The sequence below is a fragment of the Panulirus ornatus genome, chromosome 10 (genome assembly GCF_036320965.1).
Source record: "Panulirus ornatus isolate Po-2019 chromosome 10, ASM3632096v1, whole genome shotgun sequence".
In the NCBI taxonomy this organism is placed as follows: Eukaryota; Metazoa; Arthropoda; class Malacostraca; order Decapoda; family Palinuridae; genus Panulirus; species Panulirus ornatus.
Genome location: NC_092233.1, coordinates 39,024,817 through 39,042,531, shown reverse-complemented (window position 1 = coordinate 39,042,531; position 17,715 = coordinate 39,024,817). Strand labels below are relative to the sequence as shown.

Sequence of the window (17,715 nt, the reverse complement as noted above, 5' to 3'; positions counted from 1 at the left end):
ATATATATATATATATATATATATATATATATATATATATATATATATATATATATATATATATATATATATATATATATATATATATATATATATATATATATATATATATATATATATATATATATATATATATATATACATATATATATATATATATATATATATATATATATATATATATATATATATATATATATATATATATATATATATATATATATATATATATATATATATATATATACATATATATATATGTATATATATATATATATATATATATATATATATATATATATATATATATATATATATATATATATATATATATATATATATATATATATATATATATATATATATATATATATATATATATATATATATTTATATATATATATATATATATACATATATATATATATATATATATATATATATATATATATGTATATATATATATATATATATATATATATATATATATATATATATATATATATATATATATATATATATATATATATATATATATATATATATATATATATATATATATATATATATATATATATATATATTATATGTGTGTGTGTGTGTGTGTGTGTGTGTGTGTGTGTGTATACGTTGAATAGGTATGTATATATGCGTGTGTGGACGTGTATGTATATACATGTATATGTGGGTGGGTTGGGCCATTCTTTCGTTTGTGTCCTTGTGCTACCTCGCTAACGCGGGTAAAGTCGATCAAGTATAATATATAGATGAATAAATTAATAACATGATGGAATTTTGTCAAGTATGAGTCAATCTGGCTATCTCTTATATGTCCCAGCAACATCGTCAATGTAAGAAATTACGAAAACCTGGAAAAATCGACTATTTTAAGATCTGATTTGATTTAGCTGTCTTACGTTCCTTTGTTATTATGCCATTTACAGTATGTTGTATCAATTATAGTATATTCCCCACTAATTTAACTATTACAGTTGTGGACAAAACTCTAAAGGCCATATTTATTCTTCATTAAAATCCGCAGTCATTCAATGTTTATTGTGGGAGCTTTATATGTTTATGTACAAATTGAAATTTTACCTGTAAATGTACATTATGATTAAATCCCTCATTGTGGTAGATATACCCTCTAAACAATATTCTTCTTTTCTGTTGGAGGCTCCAGTCAAGGACAGAAGTTCACATCAAGGCCGAGCCTTAATTGAAGTATAAAAAGGTTGATGAAAGGGATAAAGAAGAGACAGGCTAAGGTACGAGTTTTGGAGGAATTGAAAAAAAAAGGTCTTTTTAAAAGTGTTAAGTTTTGGTTATTTGGAAAACATGAGAAGCTAGAGAGTTCCGAAGCTTCGAGGTGTAGGAAAAGAAACAGTTATCAAAACGGCCCACCTTTGAGTTGCCAACGGCCACAGTAATCATGTGACGCAACAGCTTGTCAAGTATAGCATGGTCAAGCTAGTTGTGTGGGCCCAAAAACAGCCAGTTCTCAGGATAAAAAAACCATAGTAATAAGTGTAGAAGAGGGAAACGTCAACCAAAACTGAGGCGTATGGAAAGCTGGTTAGATTTTGAAATTATCCAGTTTCTTAGATACATACTTGGCTATTTCCGTAATGTGGGGTTTCCAAGATAGACTGGATGTTATAGTAATGACAAGTATGTGCATTGAGTCAAGAGGTGGAATTACAGAACCGTCAAAGGAGAGAGAAATTTGTCGGAAGTTCCGATAGAGAGATGGGTGGAAAATGGATCTTGGAGTCATTAATCTTCACCAAATTTCGTCTACCCGACTGAAATATTCTGTCCAAATCCGAGTTTATTGAGGAGGCTGTGCCGAGACGAGATTCAGATCGACTGGGAGAAGAATGAACAGGACTAAAGGATATGGAGGAATGCAGCGTTAAGTCGTCAGTGTATGAGTGCATTTGGCTATTTGAGGAAAAAAAGGAATCGTTGCTAAAAAGAGAGGAGGTGTATGAGACAGGACAGAACCTTGAGGGACACCGCTGTTGATGGAGAGAGTAGGGACGCTGATCCATCAACAACCACGGAGATAGATCGGCCAGAGAGAAAGCTAGATATCAAGGTGCAGAGTGAGGGAGGGAAGCCAAAGACGGGGGCTTAGAGATGAGACCCCAAAGCCACACCCTGTCTAAAGCTTTGGCTGTGTCGAGGGCAACAACGTAGGATTCCCAAAATCTTTCAGGGATGATGACCAGACATTAGTAAAATAGGAGAGAATATCACCAGTGGATCTTGTCTTGCGTTGATCGGAGAGAAGGCCCTGAGATTCAAGGTGTTTGAGGATATGTAAGCTGAGGAGGGATTCAAAGACTTACAGGAGCGGCTGAACCATGGACTGGAAGAAGAGGTTGTCTTGGAGGTAGAGGGATAAATGCTGCCATTCCCTTAACAATAACCTCTGCTATGCGTATGGCGGGGACAGAAACATCAACACATAAGATATAGTAATTTACCCCAAAAAGTCAGCAAAGAATTTCCGTAAATTATTCCAGTCAGCTTTGTTGAGGTGCCGTTAAAATAGATACATTTATGAATGTGATCTGATGAACCAACTGGGGCGAGATTATTTAGTCACAGCCCAACTGATCCAGAATATCAGGAGAATGGTTACAGAGGTCAGGAATATGTGTAGGATGGGACATAATTTGTTCTAGATCATTGAGGATGGAGAACATGAAGGCTTCAATCCTCCTACCATCCGTAAGGAAGAGGTTCAACCATTCCTTTTGATGAACGTTGACAGAGTGAACGTTGAGAGAGTGTTACGGTCTCATGGCAGAGTTTAGGTAGTCGTAGAAAGTTACAACTTTTTTTAGAATTAGGAAGACAGACCTTGACCTAGACAACATCAAAATTATGGGTTTCAAGGTTCTCGAGGTGTGCATCAGGTTTGTTGATCTTGGGATATGCACAGACTCCGCCCTGCACAGACACCGCCCTGCACAGACATCGCTCTGCACAGACACCACCCTGCACAGACACCGCCCTTGAACCAAAATCGTGAATGGAGATTATAATTGGATGTGAAAAACGGGCTGTGAGAACATCGTTTGCCAATTGGGTGTCAGAGAGAAGTAAGATTCTAGAGGCGCACTAGACAAATAGTTTTCAACAGAAGACAGGTTACTAGGAAGACTAGTGATAGAAAAAGAGGAAGATCTATTAGAGGGGACAGGTCGCGGGAGAGGCTCATACTGCTACTCTCTGGAAAATTATTACATTTAAAGGTGATAACACTGATAACACATCAGTTAGAGCGAGTACCGCTTGCGCAGGTTTGGAAGCTTTCTCTCTCCTTTCAAAAACTTGATGACGTTTAGTGTTTTTAGGTTGAATGCAGATGTCTGGTACGCCCTAGACAGTTGCCAGTCTTCAAAATCTTCTGTAAGGAATTTTGGTTAGAGCTGATGAGAATGAATGAAGAGCATGAAGTGTGAACCAGGAGTCGCAACTAGCCAAGTAAGCAAGTGATGTTGAGAGAGTGAGTGTAGTGGGAAATCTAGGCTTTCCAATTCCCACTCCAAGAAGTCCTCGTTGTTTGGGCAATTCATCGTCTAGTTTGACTGCTAGGAGACTTTTGGGAAGTGGATGACGTTCTTTTGCTGGCACCTTCTTGATGAAAAGTGCAAGACGGGCTACCTCAGCAGTCAGATACTAGAGATGCACTTAAAATGCACGTATTGCACTCCTTGAGATCAATGGGTCTACGGACTCATATTGCAGAAAACGTTAGAACAGCTTTACGACGTGCCGTAGTGCATCCACATGAGAGTGCAGGTCATCCACTGTACGTTAGGGATGACAAGGATGACAGAGTTCCTTACTTCTGACACTTGTTTTCTTGAGGTGATTGTGCCGGCTGGTGATAGCTGCTGAACTGATGGGATACAGTAACTCTAACATCCATTTGGCCCTTTGCTGTGCACCTGGTCGTTTGAAGGTGATTTACCGGTCAGCCACTTCTTCATCGAGAAAAACTGTACATAGTTCAATCAAATGTGGATAATCATCATCTATGAAATGATATCTCTGAGCGAGTAAGTTGTCAACCATTTGCTGTACAGTCCTCCAGCAGATGAAGTGCCACTTCAATGAATTCAATCGCATTAAACCGTGAAGGTGACGCATCCCATTTATGTGACAGTAATGCAAAGTTCTTGTGACACCGAGAGAACTTTCAATTTGTAGTTATCAAACACATGAGACAATGTCACCTGACCTGTATGGTGACAACAAACTGTCCACAGAAGTGGCCGGTTAAGACGTTGTTACAGCCTGCTGTGATGTGCCCGTGTTGCACGCTGCAGTATCACATGCCATGCTGACGATAGATCTCACAGTTTCAGGTCTTCAGCAGCTCCAACATCACATCAGATCAGCAATGATATCCCCATAATATTCATCTGTGCTGCGCTGATACTTTAGAACACCAAGGAGCTTCATTTCGAGCACATTTCTTACCACAAGAGGAAGATATTCTCCCGTAATATCTTGATTGGACAATGACGATACAAGTTTGTCGTCCCAGTGCAGAGTGACCAGCTGAGAGGCAGTCCACTATTCATCACAAGCCTATGCTATTTTGTGTCCCACCTGCCGCCTTCATCTGTCCAATGTGGGGTATGAAGCTGTGATTTTATAAAGTCTCTCCTGTCTTTGTGAATGGGGCTTCAATGTGTAACTTACGTACCTTTAAGATAGTACTGGATGGGGCCCAACTTATGATGCTAACTCCCCAGTACTTTGACCTGGAGGTGAGATACGTTATTTTACTATAATGGAAAAAAAAAAGATAGAAAAATAGAAAACATTAATCGGACCAACTGTATATTCTTAAATCTAAAAGCAAATAAATTTCTCGGCACTAGGGCATATGATGCACCTTAGACTGTTCAATGGAGTGGCTTATATATAGAATGTTGCCAGTGGTATTAAACGTGGAAACATCTGACTGGCTTAACGTGACCACTAAGGTTCCGCAAGGCTCAGTACAGGCATCTGTACCTTCCATTGTCGACCAGCTGACACGTCTCACCAGCAGAACGTTGAATATACCGAGAACATGAAGCTACGGAACAGACTCCACTCGATGGTACACTGCCACACTTACACAGGATTCGAAAAGAGACATGATAGATGGGTTTCAACATCAAGATATGCACATCAATTCGTCTCAGCACAAAGGATATCACTTAAATATATAAATTACTCGGTAAGTCATTTTCAAAAGTAAGAGTAAAGTGGAAAAAACCTCGAGTAACGGTCAGTAACGAGCTAAATTACACAAAACATTTGCTTACCTGCTCAAAAATAAAGTACACAATGTAAGGTTTCGAAGAAAGAATCATAAAAACCAATCATGCAATACTCAATCTCTATGTTGTTGTGATCTGTCCAGAGTTGCATGACGTAGTTGAGTTCTGGTTGGTCAGCATATCAAAAAAGGAGAAAAACTAGAACGAGCACAGAGAGAGGAGCATCAAAACTGATTTTGTAGTTCAGAAATATAACGCATGGATCTAATCTGAGATCATATGCTCTAATAAGACGTGTCTCTCGGATCTTATGATTTCAAAGTGATACATGATTTAGGCAACATAACAAACAGTAACTTGCTCACATCAGATAAACACTGGACAACTTTGGTAGAGTTTTTCACCTGGGCATCAGCGGTGTGCCATACATACACTCATGAGTAGCGTGTAGGCACGTAATATCTGAGAGTCTGTGCTAAATTTTCCTCACAAGATCTGACATTCCAAAACTCTACTATCGTAAGTAAAGAATGAATTTAGGTGAGGATGATATTCATAATGAACTCACAAACATGAATATATGAAAAGAAAAATCTTTCCATTTTAGTTTTCCAGAAAGTTTGGAGAGAGACGCAATAACGGTCGGAAATTAAATGAAGTTAATAATATACTAACGTGGGTTTCACCTTTCCCAGCTGGTGACGCAGGCAGGTGTTGGTGGTGTGTGTAGGAGTTGGTGGTGGTGTGTGTGGGGCTGGTGGTGGTGTGTGTAGGGCTGGTGGTGGTGTGTGTGGGAGCTGGTAGTGGTGTGTGTAGGGCTGGTGGTGGTGTGTGTAGGGCTGGTGGTGGTGGTGTGTAGGGCTGGTGGTGGTGTGTGTGGGGCTGGTGGTGGTGTGTTGTAGGGGCTGGTGGTGGTTGTGATGGCAGGTGGAGGTGTGCGTATGGCTAGGTGGATAGTGTATGTGGGAGCTGTTAGTGTGTGGTGTGGGGCTGGATGGTGGTGTGTGTAGGGCTGGTGGTGTGTGTGTGGAAGCTGATGGTGGTGTGTGTAAGGCTGGTGGTGGTGTGTGTAGGGCTGGAGGTGGTGGTGTAGAGGCTGGTGGTGGTGTGTGTGAGGCCGGAGGTGGGTGGGAGTAGGGGGGCTGGTGGTGGTGTGTGTAGCTGGTGGTGGGTGTGTGTGGGGGCTGGTGTGGTGTTGTCAGGGCTAGGTGTGGAGTGTGGTAGGGCTGGTGGTGGTGTGTGTGGGGCTGGTGGTGGTGTGTGTGGGACTGATGGTGGTGTGTGGTAAGGCTGGTGGTGTGTGTGATAGGGCTGTTGTGTGTGTGTGGGCAGGTGGTGGGTGAGTGGGGAGCTGATTGGTGGGTGTGTGTCGGGCCTGGTGGTGGTGTGTGGGGAGCTGAAGGTGGTGTGTGTAGGGCTGGTGTTGGTGGTGTGTAGGGCTGGTGGTTGTGTGTGATGGGGCTGGTGGTGGTGTGTGTAGGGCTGGTGGTGGTGTGTGTGGGGCTGGTGGTGGTGTGTGTAGGGCTGGTGGTGGTGTGTGTGGGGCTGGTGGTGGTGTGTGTGGGGCTGGTGGTGGTGTGTGTAGGGCTGGTGGTGGTGTGTGTGAGGCTGGTGGTGGTGTGTGTAGGGCTGGTGGTGGTGTGTGTAGGGCTGGTGGTGGTGTGTGTGGGGCTGGTGGTGGTGTGTGTGGGCTGGTGGTGGTGTGTGTAGGGCTGGTGGTGGTGTGTGTGGGGCTGGTGGTGGTGGTGTGTGGGGCTGGTGGTGGTGTGTGTAGGGCTGGTGGTGGTGTGTGTAGGGCTGGTGGTGGTGTATGTGGGGCTGGTGGTGGTGGTGTGTAGGGCTGGTGGTGGTGTGTGTGGGGCTGGTGGTGGTGTGTGTGGGGCTGGTGGTGGTGTGTGTGGGGCTGGTGGTGGTGTGTGTGGGCTGGTGGTGGTGGTGTGTAGGGCTGGTGGTGGTGGTGTGTAGGGCTGGTGGTGGTGGTGTGTAGGGCTGGTGGTGGTGGTGTGTAGGGCTGGTGGTGGTGTGTGTGGGGCTGGTGGTGGTGTGTGTAGGGCTGGTGGTGGTGGTGTGTAGGGCTGGTGGTGGTGTGTGTGGGGCTGGTGGTGGTGTGTGTAGGGCTGGTGGTGGTGGTGTGTAGGGCTGGTGGTGGTGGTGTGTGGGGCTGGTGGTGGTGGTGATGTGTAGGGCTGGTGGTGGTGGTGATGTGTAGGGCTGGTGGTGGTGGTGTGTGTAGGGCTGGTGGTGGTGGTGATGTGTAGGGCTGGTGGTGGTGTATGTGGAGCTGGTGGTGGTGTATGTAGAGCTGTTGGTGGTGTATGTGGAGCTGGTGGTGGTGTATGTAGAGCTGGTGGTGGTGTATGTGGAGCTGGTGGTGGTGTATGTAGAGCTGGTGGTGGTGTATGTGGAGCTGGTGGTGGTGTATGTAGAGCTGGTGGTGGTGTATGTGGAGCTGGTGGTGGTGTATGTAGAGCTGGTGGTGGTGTATGTAGAGCTGGTGGTGGTAGTGTGTGGTAGCTGGTGGTGGTAGTGTGTGTGGGACTGGTGATGTGTGTGTAGGAGCCATTGGTGGCGTTTGTTTGGAGCTGTTGGAGTGTGTGTGTGTGGGAAGGGGATAGTGGTGTATGTGAGGGGCTGGTGGTGTTGTGTGTGGGAGCTGGTGGTGGTGTGTGTGGGGCTGGTGTTGGTTTCTGTGTGGGAGCTATTGGTGTGTGTGTTGGGGGGGGGGGGGGTGGTGGTGTGTGGTGTGGTGTGTGTGTGTGTGTGTGTGTGTGTGTGTGTGTGTGTGTGTGTGTGTGTGGTGTTGAGTGTGACTGTTTGTGTGTGTGTGTGTGTGTGTGTGTGTGTGTGTGTGTGTGTGTGTGTGTGTGTGTGTGGAGGGGGTGGGGGGCTAGTGGTGTGTGAGCGGAGCTGGTGATGTGTTTGGGGTTGGTGGTGTGTGTTGAGCCGTTGGTGTGTGTGTAGGGGGGACTGATGGTGAGTGGAACTGGTGATGTGTATGGGGCTGTTGGTGTGTGTGGAAGTGTGGAACCGGTGGTGTGTGTGTGTGTTGAGCTGGTGGTGTGTGTTTGGGGTTAGTGGTGTGAGCGAGGCTGGTGGTGTGTGCATGTGTGTGTGTGTGGGGGGGGGGGAGGGACTGGTGGTGTGTGAGTGGAGCTGGTGATGTGTGTGGGGCTGGTGATGTGTGTGGGGAGAACTGGTAGTGTGTGAGTGGAGCTGGTGATGTGTGTTTGGGGTTAGTGGTGTGAGTGAGGCAGGTGGTGTGTTTGTGTGTCTGTGTGTGGGGGGGGGGGGAGCTGGTGGTGTGTGTGTGGGGGGGGGGACTGGTAATTTGTGAGAAAAGCTGGTGATGTGTGTGAGGCTGGTGGTGTATGTGGAACCGGTGGTGTGTGTGTGTGTGTGTGTGTGTGTGTGTGTGTGTGTGTGTGTGTGTGTGGGAAACTGGTGGTGTGTGAGAATAGCTGGTAATGTGTGTGGGCTGGTGGTGTGTGTGGAACCGGTGGTGTGTGGGGGGGACCGGTTTTGTGTGAGTGGAGCTGGTGATGTGTTTGGGGCTGATGGTGTGTGTGGAGCTGGTGGTGTATGTGTAGGGGACTGGTGGTGTGTGAGTGGAGCTGGTGATGTGTGTGGGGCTGGTGGTGTGTGAGTGGAGCTGGTGATGTGTGTGGGGCTGGTGGTGTGTGAGTGGAGCTGGTGATGTGTGTGGGGCTGGTGGTGTGTGAGTGGAGCTGGTGATGTGTGTGGGGCTGGTGGTGTGTGTGTGGAGCTGGTGATGTGTGTGGGGCTGGTGGTTTTTGTGAGGGTTTTTGTGGGGTTGGCGATGTTTGTATGGGGCTGGTGATGTGTGTGTGTGGGGGGGGGGGGCTGATGGTGTGTGTGTGTGTGTGTGTATAGCTAATGGTGGTGTGTGAGGTTGGCGATGTTTGTATGGGGCTGGTGATGTGTGTGTGTGAGTGGGGGGGGGGGGGCTGATGGTGTGTGTGTGTGTGTGTGTGTGTGTGTGTGTGTGTGTATAGCTAATGGTGGTGTGTGAGGTTGGCGATGTTTGTATGGGGCTGGTGATGTGTGTGTTGTTGGTTTGTGTCTGTGGGATTGGTGACATGTGTGTGAATGGCTGTGACCAGACATCAAGTGATACTTCCTACCTCTTACCACCAAGCGCTAGATACCGAGATGCCTCTAACCTCTTGCTACCAAACGCCAGACATCAAGAGATGCTTGGAAGCTCTTGCCACCAAGTGCCAGATATCAACAAATGCTTGGAACCCTTTACCACCAGCCGCGAGACAGCTGACTGTTGCAACCTCTTGCCACCAATCATCAGATATAAAGATATGCTTCCAATCTCTCGCTACTAAACGTCAGATATCAAGAGATGCTTCCAACCTCTTGCCTCCAAGCAACAGACATCAAGAAATGCTTACAACCTCTTGTCACTAAGCACCAGATATCAAGAAATGCTGGCAATCTCAAGCCACTTAGCGCCAGACTTCAAGAGATGCTATTTCTTGTGTTGCAGTATCTCTCTATTCACCAATAATGTTATAGTTACCCATCATTCTTATTCAGTTTCTTTGAGGAGTGATAGATCCAGTGTACATTATATTATTTTGAGGGTCTTGTTATAGTATGTTGATATAAGAGATTTTGTTTATTATAGTGTAAACAAATTAAGAATAAAAGTGTTTAATATTATTACAAATCAGGGAAGGACAAAATATGTAAGAGACAAGACAGAGTGATATGAAGAATTTGTATAGAAACTGGAAGAAGACCAAGGTCAAGTCTCTCAGAATGACCACAGAAGAAGGATGTGATACAAAGCTGTTGGTAAATGAATAATGTACTCTGTACACAACTCAGTCATTTCAAACCCTTATGTTATATAGGTGAGGCCAGTAAATTTGCCAAAGAGATGTTAAGTAAAGAAAGATAGATAGAGATCGAAGTATCAAGTATAAGCTGTATTATATATGTTACGAGAGAGCCATTTTTATTTTTGCTTTTAGAAATAAGGGGAGTGGGGGAGGAATGGGATGTATTTAGGGAATCAGTGATGGATTGCGCAAAAGATGCTTGTGGCATGAGAAGAGTGGAAGGTGGGTTGATTAGAAAGGGTAGTGAGTGGTGGGATGAACAAGTAAGATTATTAGTGAAAGAGAAGAGAGAGGCATTTGGACGATTTTTGCAGGGAAAAAATGCAATTGAGTGGAAGATGTATAAAAGAAAGAGACAGGAGGTCAAGAGAAAGGTGCAAGAGGTGAAAAAGAGGGCAAATGAGAGTTGGGGTGAGAGAGTATCATTAAATTTTAGGGAGAATAAAACGATGTTCTGAAAGGAGGTAAATAAAGTGCGTAAGACAAGGGAGCAAATGGGAACTTCAGTGAAGGGCGCAAATGGGGAGGTGATAACAAGGAGTGGTGATGTGAGAAGGAGATGGAGTGAGTATTTTGAAGGTTTGTTGAATGTGTTTGATGATAGAGTGGCAGATATAGGGTGTTTTGGTCGAGGTGGTGTGCAAAGTGAGAGGGTTAGGGAAAATGATTTGGTAAACAGAGAAGAGGTAGTAAAAGTTTTGCGGAAGATGAAAGCCGGCAAGGCAGCAGGTTTGGATGGTATTGCAGTGGAATTTATTAAAAAAGGGGGTGACTGTATTATTGACTGGTTGGTAAGGTTATTTAATGTATGTATGACTCATGGTGAGGTGCCTGAGGATTGGCGGAATGCGTGAATAGTGCCATTGTACAAAGGCAAAAGGGATAAGAGTGAGTGCTCAAATTACAGAGGTATAAGTTTGTTGAGTATTCCTGGTAAATTATATGGGAGGGTATTGATTGAGAGGGTGAAGGCATGTACAGAGCATCAGATTGGGGAAGAGCAGTGTGGTTTCAGAAGAGGTAGAGGATGTGTGGATCAGGTGTTTGCTTTGAAGAATGTATGTGAGAAATACTTAGAAAAGCAAATGGATTTGTATGTAGCATTTATGGATCTGGAGAAGGCATATGATAGAGTTGATAGAGATGCTCTGTGGAAGGTATTAAGAATATATGGTGTGGGAGGCAAGTTGTTAGAAGCAGTGAAAAGTTTTTATCGAGGATGTAAGGCATGTGTACGTGTAGGAAGAGAGGAAAGTGATTGGTTCTCATTGAATGTAGGTTTGCGGCAGGGGTGTGTGATGTCGCCATGGTTGTTTAATTTGTTTATGGATGGAGTTGTTAGGGAGGTGAATGAAAGAGTTTTGGAAAGAGGGGCAAGTATGAAGTCTGTTGGGGATGAGAGAGCTTGGGAAGTGAGTCAGTTGTTGTTCGCTGATGATACAGCGCTGGTGGCTGATTCATGTGAGAAACTGCAGAAGCTGGTGACTGAGTTTGGTAAAGTGTGTGAAAGAAGAAAGTTAAGAGTAAATGTGAATCAGAGCAAGGTAATTAGGTACAGTAGGGTTGAGGGTCAAGTCAATTGGGAGGTAAGTTTGAATGGAGAAAAACTGGAGGAAGTAAAGTGTTTTACATATCTGGGAGTGGATCTGGCAGCGGATGGAACCATGGAAGCGGAAATGGATCATAGGGTGGGGGAGGGGGCGAAAATCCTGGGAGCCTTGAAGAATGTGTGGAAGTCGAGAACATTATCTCGGAGAGCAAAAATGGGTATGTTTGAAGGAATAGTGGTTCCAACAATGTTGTATGCTTGCGAGGCGTGGGCTATGGATAGAGTTGTGCGCAGGAGGATGGATGTGCTGGAAATGAGATGTTTGAGGACAATGTGTGGTGTGAGGTGGTTTGATCGAGTAAGTAACGTAAGGGTAAGAGAGATGTGTGGAAATAAAAAGAGCGTGGTTGAGAGAGCAGAAGAGGGTGTTTTGAAGTGGTTTGGGCACATGGAGAGAATGAGTGAGGAAAGATTGACCAAGAGGATATATGTGTCGGAGGTGGAGGGAACGAGGAGAAGTGGGAGACCAAATTAGAGGTGGAAAGATGGAGTGAAAAAGATTTTGTGTGATCGAGGCCTGAACATGCAGGAGGGTGAAAGGAGGGCAAGGAATAGAGTGAATTGGATCGATGTGGTATACCGGGGTTGACGTGCTGTCAGTGGATTGAATCAGGTCATGTGAAGCGTATGGGGTAAACCATGGAAAGTTGTGTAGGTATTGTATATTTGCGTGTGTGGACGTATGTATATACATGTGTATGGGGGTGGGTTGGGCCATTTCTTTCGTCTGTTTCCTTGCGCTACCTCGCAAACGCGGGAGACAGCGGCAAAAAAAAAAAGAAAAAAAAGAAATATATTCTAATGGCTTTTTGCCACTGTGCTTGGTATTTGACCAACGTAACAAGTAGTAAAAGTAGGTATTTAATTACGGCCGTCAGCTGTCAGATGTTAGCCAGATGGCAAGGGAATCTGTGTTTAGCCCAAATCTCTGTTAACAGGAACCGTTCTTTCAGAGTTATCCGTTTTAATTGGCCTATGGGCTGATTATACACCCTTTAATGTAGTGGGTAGTGGCAGACCTAACACTTGCCATCACCAGACATCAAGAGCTGTCTACAACCTCTTGCCACCAAACGCCAGACATCAATTGATGTTTGAATCCTTTTGCCACCAACCGTCAGACATCAAGAGATCTTTGCAACATCTTGCTTCCAAGCGCCAGACATCAGTCTCTTGCCACCAGGCGTCAAGAGATGCTTGCAGACTCTTGCCACCAAGCGCCTGATATCAAGAAATGCATCTTATCCCTTGCCATTAAGCGCCAGACATCAGGATGCTTGCTAACCTCTTGTCATCAAGCGCCAGATATCAAGAAACGCTTCTAACCTCTTGTCATCAAGCGCCAGATATCAAGAAATGCTTGAAACCACTTCCACCAAGCGTCAGACATCTAGTGTTCGCTACCTGTTGTCACCAAGCACCAGAAATCAAGCGTTGCTGCCAAGCTCTTCCCACCAAGCGCCAGATATCATGAGATTCATTAATCCTCTTCCTACCGAATGCCAGACATCAAAAGATGCTTTCAAGCTCTTGTCACCAAACGCCAGGTATCAAGAAATGCTTGAGACCACTTGCCACCAAACGCCAGACATCAAGAGATGCTTGTAACCACTTGCCACCAAGCGCCAAATATCAAGGTATGTTTGAAACCTCTTGCCCCAAGGCGCCAAACTTGAAGAAATTCTTTTAACCTCTTGCCACTAAGCGCCAGACATCAAGAAATGCTTGCAACCTTTTGCCGTCAAGCGCCAGACATCTATTGATGTTTGCAACCTTTTGCAAGCAAGCGTTAGACATCAAGAAATCTTTGCAATATCTTGCTTCCAAGCGCCAGACATCAAATGTTTCAGTCTCTTTCCACCACGCTCCAGGCCTCAAGAGATGCTTGCAAACTCTTGCCACCAAGCGCCCGATATCAAGAAACGCTTCTTATCTCTTGCCACCAAGCGTCCGATATCAAGAAACGCTTCTTATCTCTTGCCACCAAGCGTCCGATATCAAGAAACGCTTCTTATCTCTTGCCACCAAGCGCCCGATATCAAGAAACGCTTCTTATCTCTTGCCACCAAGCGCCCGATATCAAGAAACGCTTCTTATCTCTTGCCACCAAGCGTACGATATCAAGAAATGCTTCTAACCTATTGCCACCAAGAGTAAGATATCAAGATATGCTTGCAACTTCATGCCACCAAGCGCTAGATATCAAGAAATGCTTGCAATCTATTGCCATCAAGCCCCAGACATCGAGAGATGCCTGCAGCCTCTCGCGACAAAACGCCAGACATCTGATGTTTGCAACCTGTTACCACCAAGGACATGATATCAAGAGATGCTTCCAAACTCTTGCCAACAAGCACCACACATCAAGAGCTGTTTGCAACCTCTTGCTACCAAGAGCAATGCATCAAGAGATGTTTGCAACCTGTTGCTACCAAGGACATGAAATCAAGAGATGCTTGCAACCTCATGACAACAAGCGCCAGACATCAAGAGATGATTGCGCCCTATTACCACCAAACACCAGACGTCTGATGTTTGCAACCTCCTGCCACAGTGCGCTACACATCAAGAGATGCTTGCAGCGTCCTATGAAGAAGCAGCAGATATCAAGAGATATTTGGAACCTCTTGCCACTAAGCGTCAGACATCAAGAGATGCTTGCAACCTCTTGCCACAAGCGCCAAACGTTAATTAATGTTTTAAACCTTTTGTGAAGGAGCTCCAGACATCAAGAGACTTTAGCAGCATTTTACTTCCAAACGCTTGTCATCAGATGTTTGCAACCTCTTTCTAGCAAGCACCGGAAATCAACAGAAGTTTGCAACCTCTCGCCACTAAGCTATATACATCAAGAGATGCTTGCAACCTCTTTCCACCAAGGACCAGATATGAAGAAATGCTTGCAACCTCTTGCCATTAATCTCTCTCTAGAAAGACCAGGAAAAGTATTAGAAATAATTCTCAAGATGCAACCAGTCCCCAACCTGAAAAACAACTGCGTATGTAAATCGGGACAAAACGGATTTGGGACCGAAAGAGGTTTGGCGGCATCAATAACACTTACTTATGAAGACAAAGGTTCAATAGATATGGCTCTACCAGTCTATAACACACACCCCCCCATACAGTGCAAATATGAAATTACAAATAAGTAATTACTTAGCATTGTAATTACGTTACATTGTACTGACGGCCGTGGCTTAAGCCTTCCACAAAAGTGTGACGCCTAAGTTCATCTTAGGCAAGTGACTTCAGGTTTATCTTGCTCACACAAGCCCTTGTTGCTGTTCAATTGTCATCAGCAGCCTGGTAAGGGCAACGGTGAACCTTGATGTCGCTTGCCTCTAGCACCGTCTACAGCGATCTGGCTTGCCATCTTCCTCTTAAAGCAGAACTCAACCATAGCAACCGTCGCACACTCTGAACCACAGATCCTCAGCCGCCTCCAGGTTCCTGCACCAACAGCAACGTTATGGGACCTCAGTAACTCTTTGTCCCCTCTGTCGTGTAACCTGAAGACCCTGTCACACCACCTACCCTACAGCTGCACCACAAGATGCAAAAAAAAAACAAGGCATCTCTCTTACGGGACTCGTGCCATACCTGCTCCTCCACGAGCACCATGGGACTCGTGCCACACCTCCATCTTCATCCCACCTTACCTCAGGTCAACTCACCTTTCTTAGTCCTGCACCACTGTGTTCGCAGCAGCACGCATGAGCTACAACAACTCTGAACTCATCATCACGAGACAACTTAAACAGACATAGACGACTGTTAAACTAGAGAACTCTGGATGAATGAGGACATATCCGAATGTGTTCACACTGTGGTAACTGTCAACCCTACACTCTCAACCCGACCCTTGTTGTCATAGCCCAGCTTCGTTCCCTTCCTGCTTCCGCCTCTTCCCTCATCTGACTCTCTACCTCTTGTTTCTATAACAAACCCAAGCCACCGGCAGTCTACAACCACCACCACCACCGTCACCACCACCACATGAATGAACCTGACCTGACTGGACCTCTAGCCTCTCCCATACCTGTCATCACTGGGTGTCCAGCCAACAGCTGTAGCTCTGCAAAGCCCTACCTCTCAGACAGCTACCTGACGTGTCAAAATCACTCACGGCCAGCAGTACTCACCTGCCCCAGTGTAATTATCACACCGGGAAAATGACATTTACGTCGTGTGATCTCATGTGACGTAGGAAGGTTAATTCACCCATAAGTCAGAGACTGGCTTACCAGTGACTAGTGATGAATACGATTCATCAGTGAGTCTCACGGTAAACCCATGAGGGTCGCACAAACAAGATATTTATTAGACTCAGAACAATACCTTACGAGAAATGTCTAGTGATTCTAGATTCCCTGTGAACTCTGGAACTTTTGGCAAACACTGCCTCAGAGGAGACCTTAAATAACTGGGTTCCCCAGCTACTTGGATGTATCATTCACATACAGAAGAATCTTGAGTCTCTAAGTTCTCTAGCACAACTAGTGAATATTTCACTTTCCCAAGACTTGTGAATCTTTGGGTTGTCCAGCACCACCAGTGAATCATTCACTTAGCATAGACTTATGAATCTGTGGGTCGTCCTACATCATCAGCAGATCATTTATATAAGACCCAAGAGGAGGTGACAGAATAACAAGACATCAAACCAAGACTCATTTCGGATTAGAAACTGATTCGTTTCCTCCAGTAGATAAAGGTCGAAGACTCTCTCCTCCATACACTCACGACAGATTCACTAGAGCGAGATCCAGAACTCACCAGACTCACATCAAACACTCACCAGAGACTCATGATGTTGTAGGGGGTCCAGCATAGGAAGAAGACGGCGACGATGATGACCGTCATGTGCAGGGTTCGAGTCTTAGTTCGGCCCATGGAAGCTCCGTACCGTTCCTCGCCCGCATCACGCGAGGTCACTGCTTAGGTCACGGGGTCACAGGAGGTCACAGGGAAACAGGGGAAGGGAAAGAGTAAACGAATATAAATGTCACGTGCATATACATATATATATATATATATATATATATATATATATATATATATATATATATATATATATATATATATATATATATATATATATATTATTTATCTATTTTATTTTCTCGCTATATCGCTCGCGTTAGCGAGGTAGCGCAAGGAAACAGACGAAAGAATGGCCCAACCCACCCACATACACATGTATATACATACACATCCACACACGCAAATATACATACCTATACATCTCAATGTACACATATAAATACACACACAGACATATACATATATACACAAGTACATAATTCATACTGTCAGCCTTTATTTATTCCCATCGCCAACTCGCCACACATGGAATAACAACCCCCTCCCCCCTCATGTGTGCGAGGTAGCGCTAGGAAAAGACAACAAAGGCCCCATTCGTTCACACTCAGTCTTTAGCTGTCACGTAACAATGCATCGAAACCACAGCTCCCTTTCCACATCCAGGCCCCACAGAACTTTCCATGGTTTACCCCAGACGCTTCACATGCCCTGGCTCAATCCATTGTCAGCACTTCGACCTCGGTATACCACATCGTTCCAATTCACTCTATTCCTTGCACGCCTTTCACCCTCCTGCATGTTCTGGCCCTGGTCACTCAAAATCTTTTTCACTCCACCTTTCCACCTCCAATTTGGTCTCCCACTTCTCCTCATTCCCTCCACCTCTGACACATATATCCTCTTGGTCAATCTTTCCTCACTCATTCTCTCCATGTGACCAAACCATTTCAAAACACCCTCTTCTGCTCTCTCAACCACACTCTTTTTATTTCCACACATCTCTGTTACCCTTACATTACTTACTCGATCAAACCACCTCACACCACATATTGTCCTGAACCATCTCATTTCCAGCATATCCACCCTCCTGCGCACAACTCTATCCATAGCC

General features: G+C 44.7%; 1 protein-coding gene across 1 annotated transcript in view; it reads right to left on the bottom strand.

Annotated features, from left to right (window-relative positions):
- Window positions 1-17,715, bottom strand: part of LOC139750628 (gonadotropin-releasing hormone II receptor-like) — a 326,876-nt gene that overhangs the window by 78,287 nt on the left and 230,874 nt on the right. The window contains exon 6 of the mRNA XM_071665304.1: window positions 16,579-16,714. Coding sequence (XP_071521405.1) covers window positions 16,579-16,714 — 136 coding nt within the window. The remainder of the gene's footprint in view (window positions 1-16,578; window positions 16,715-17,715) is intronic.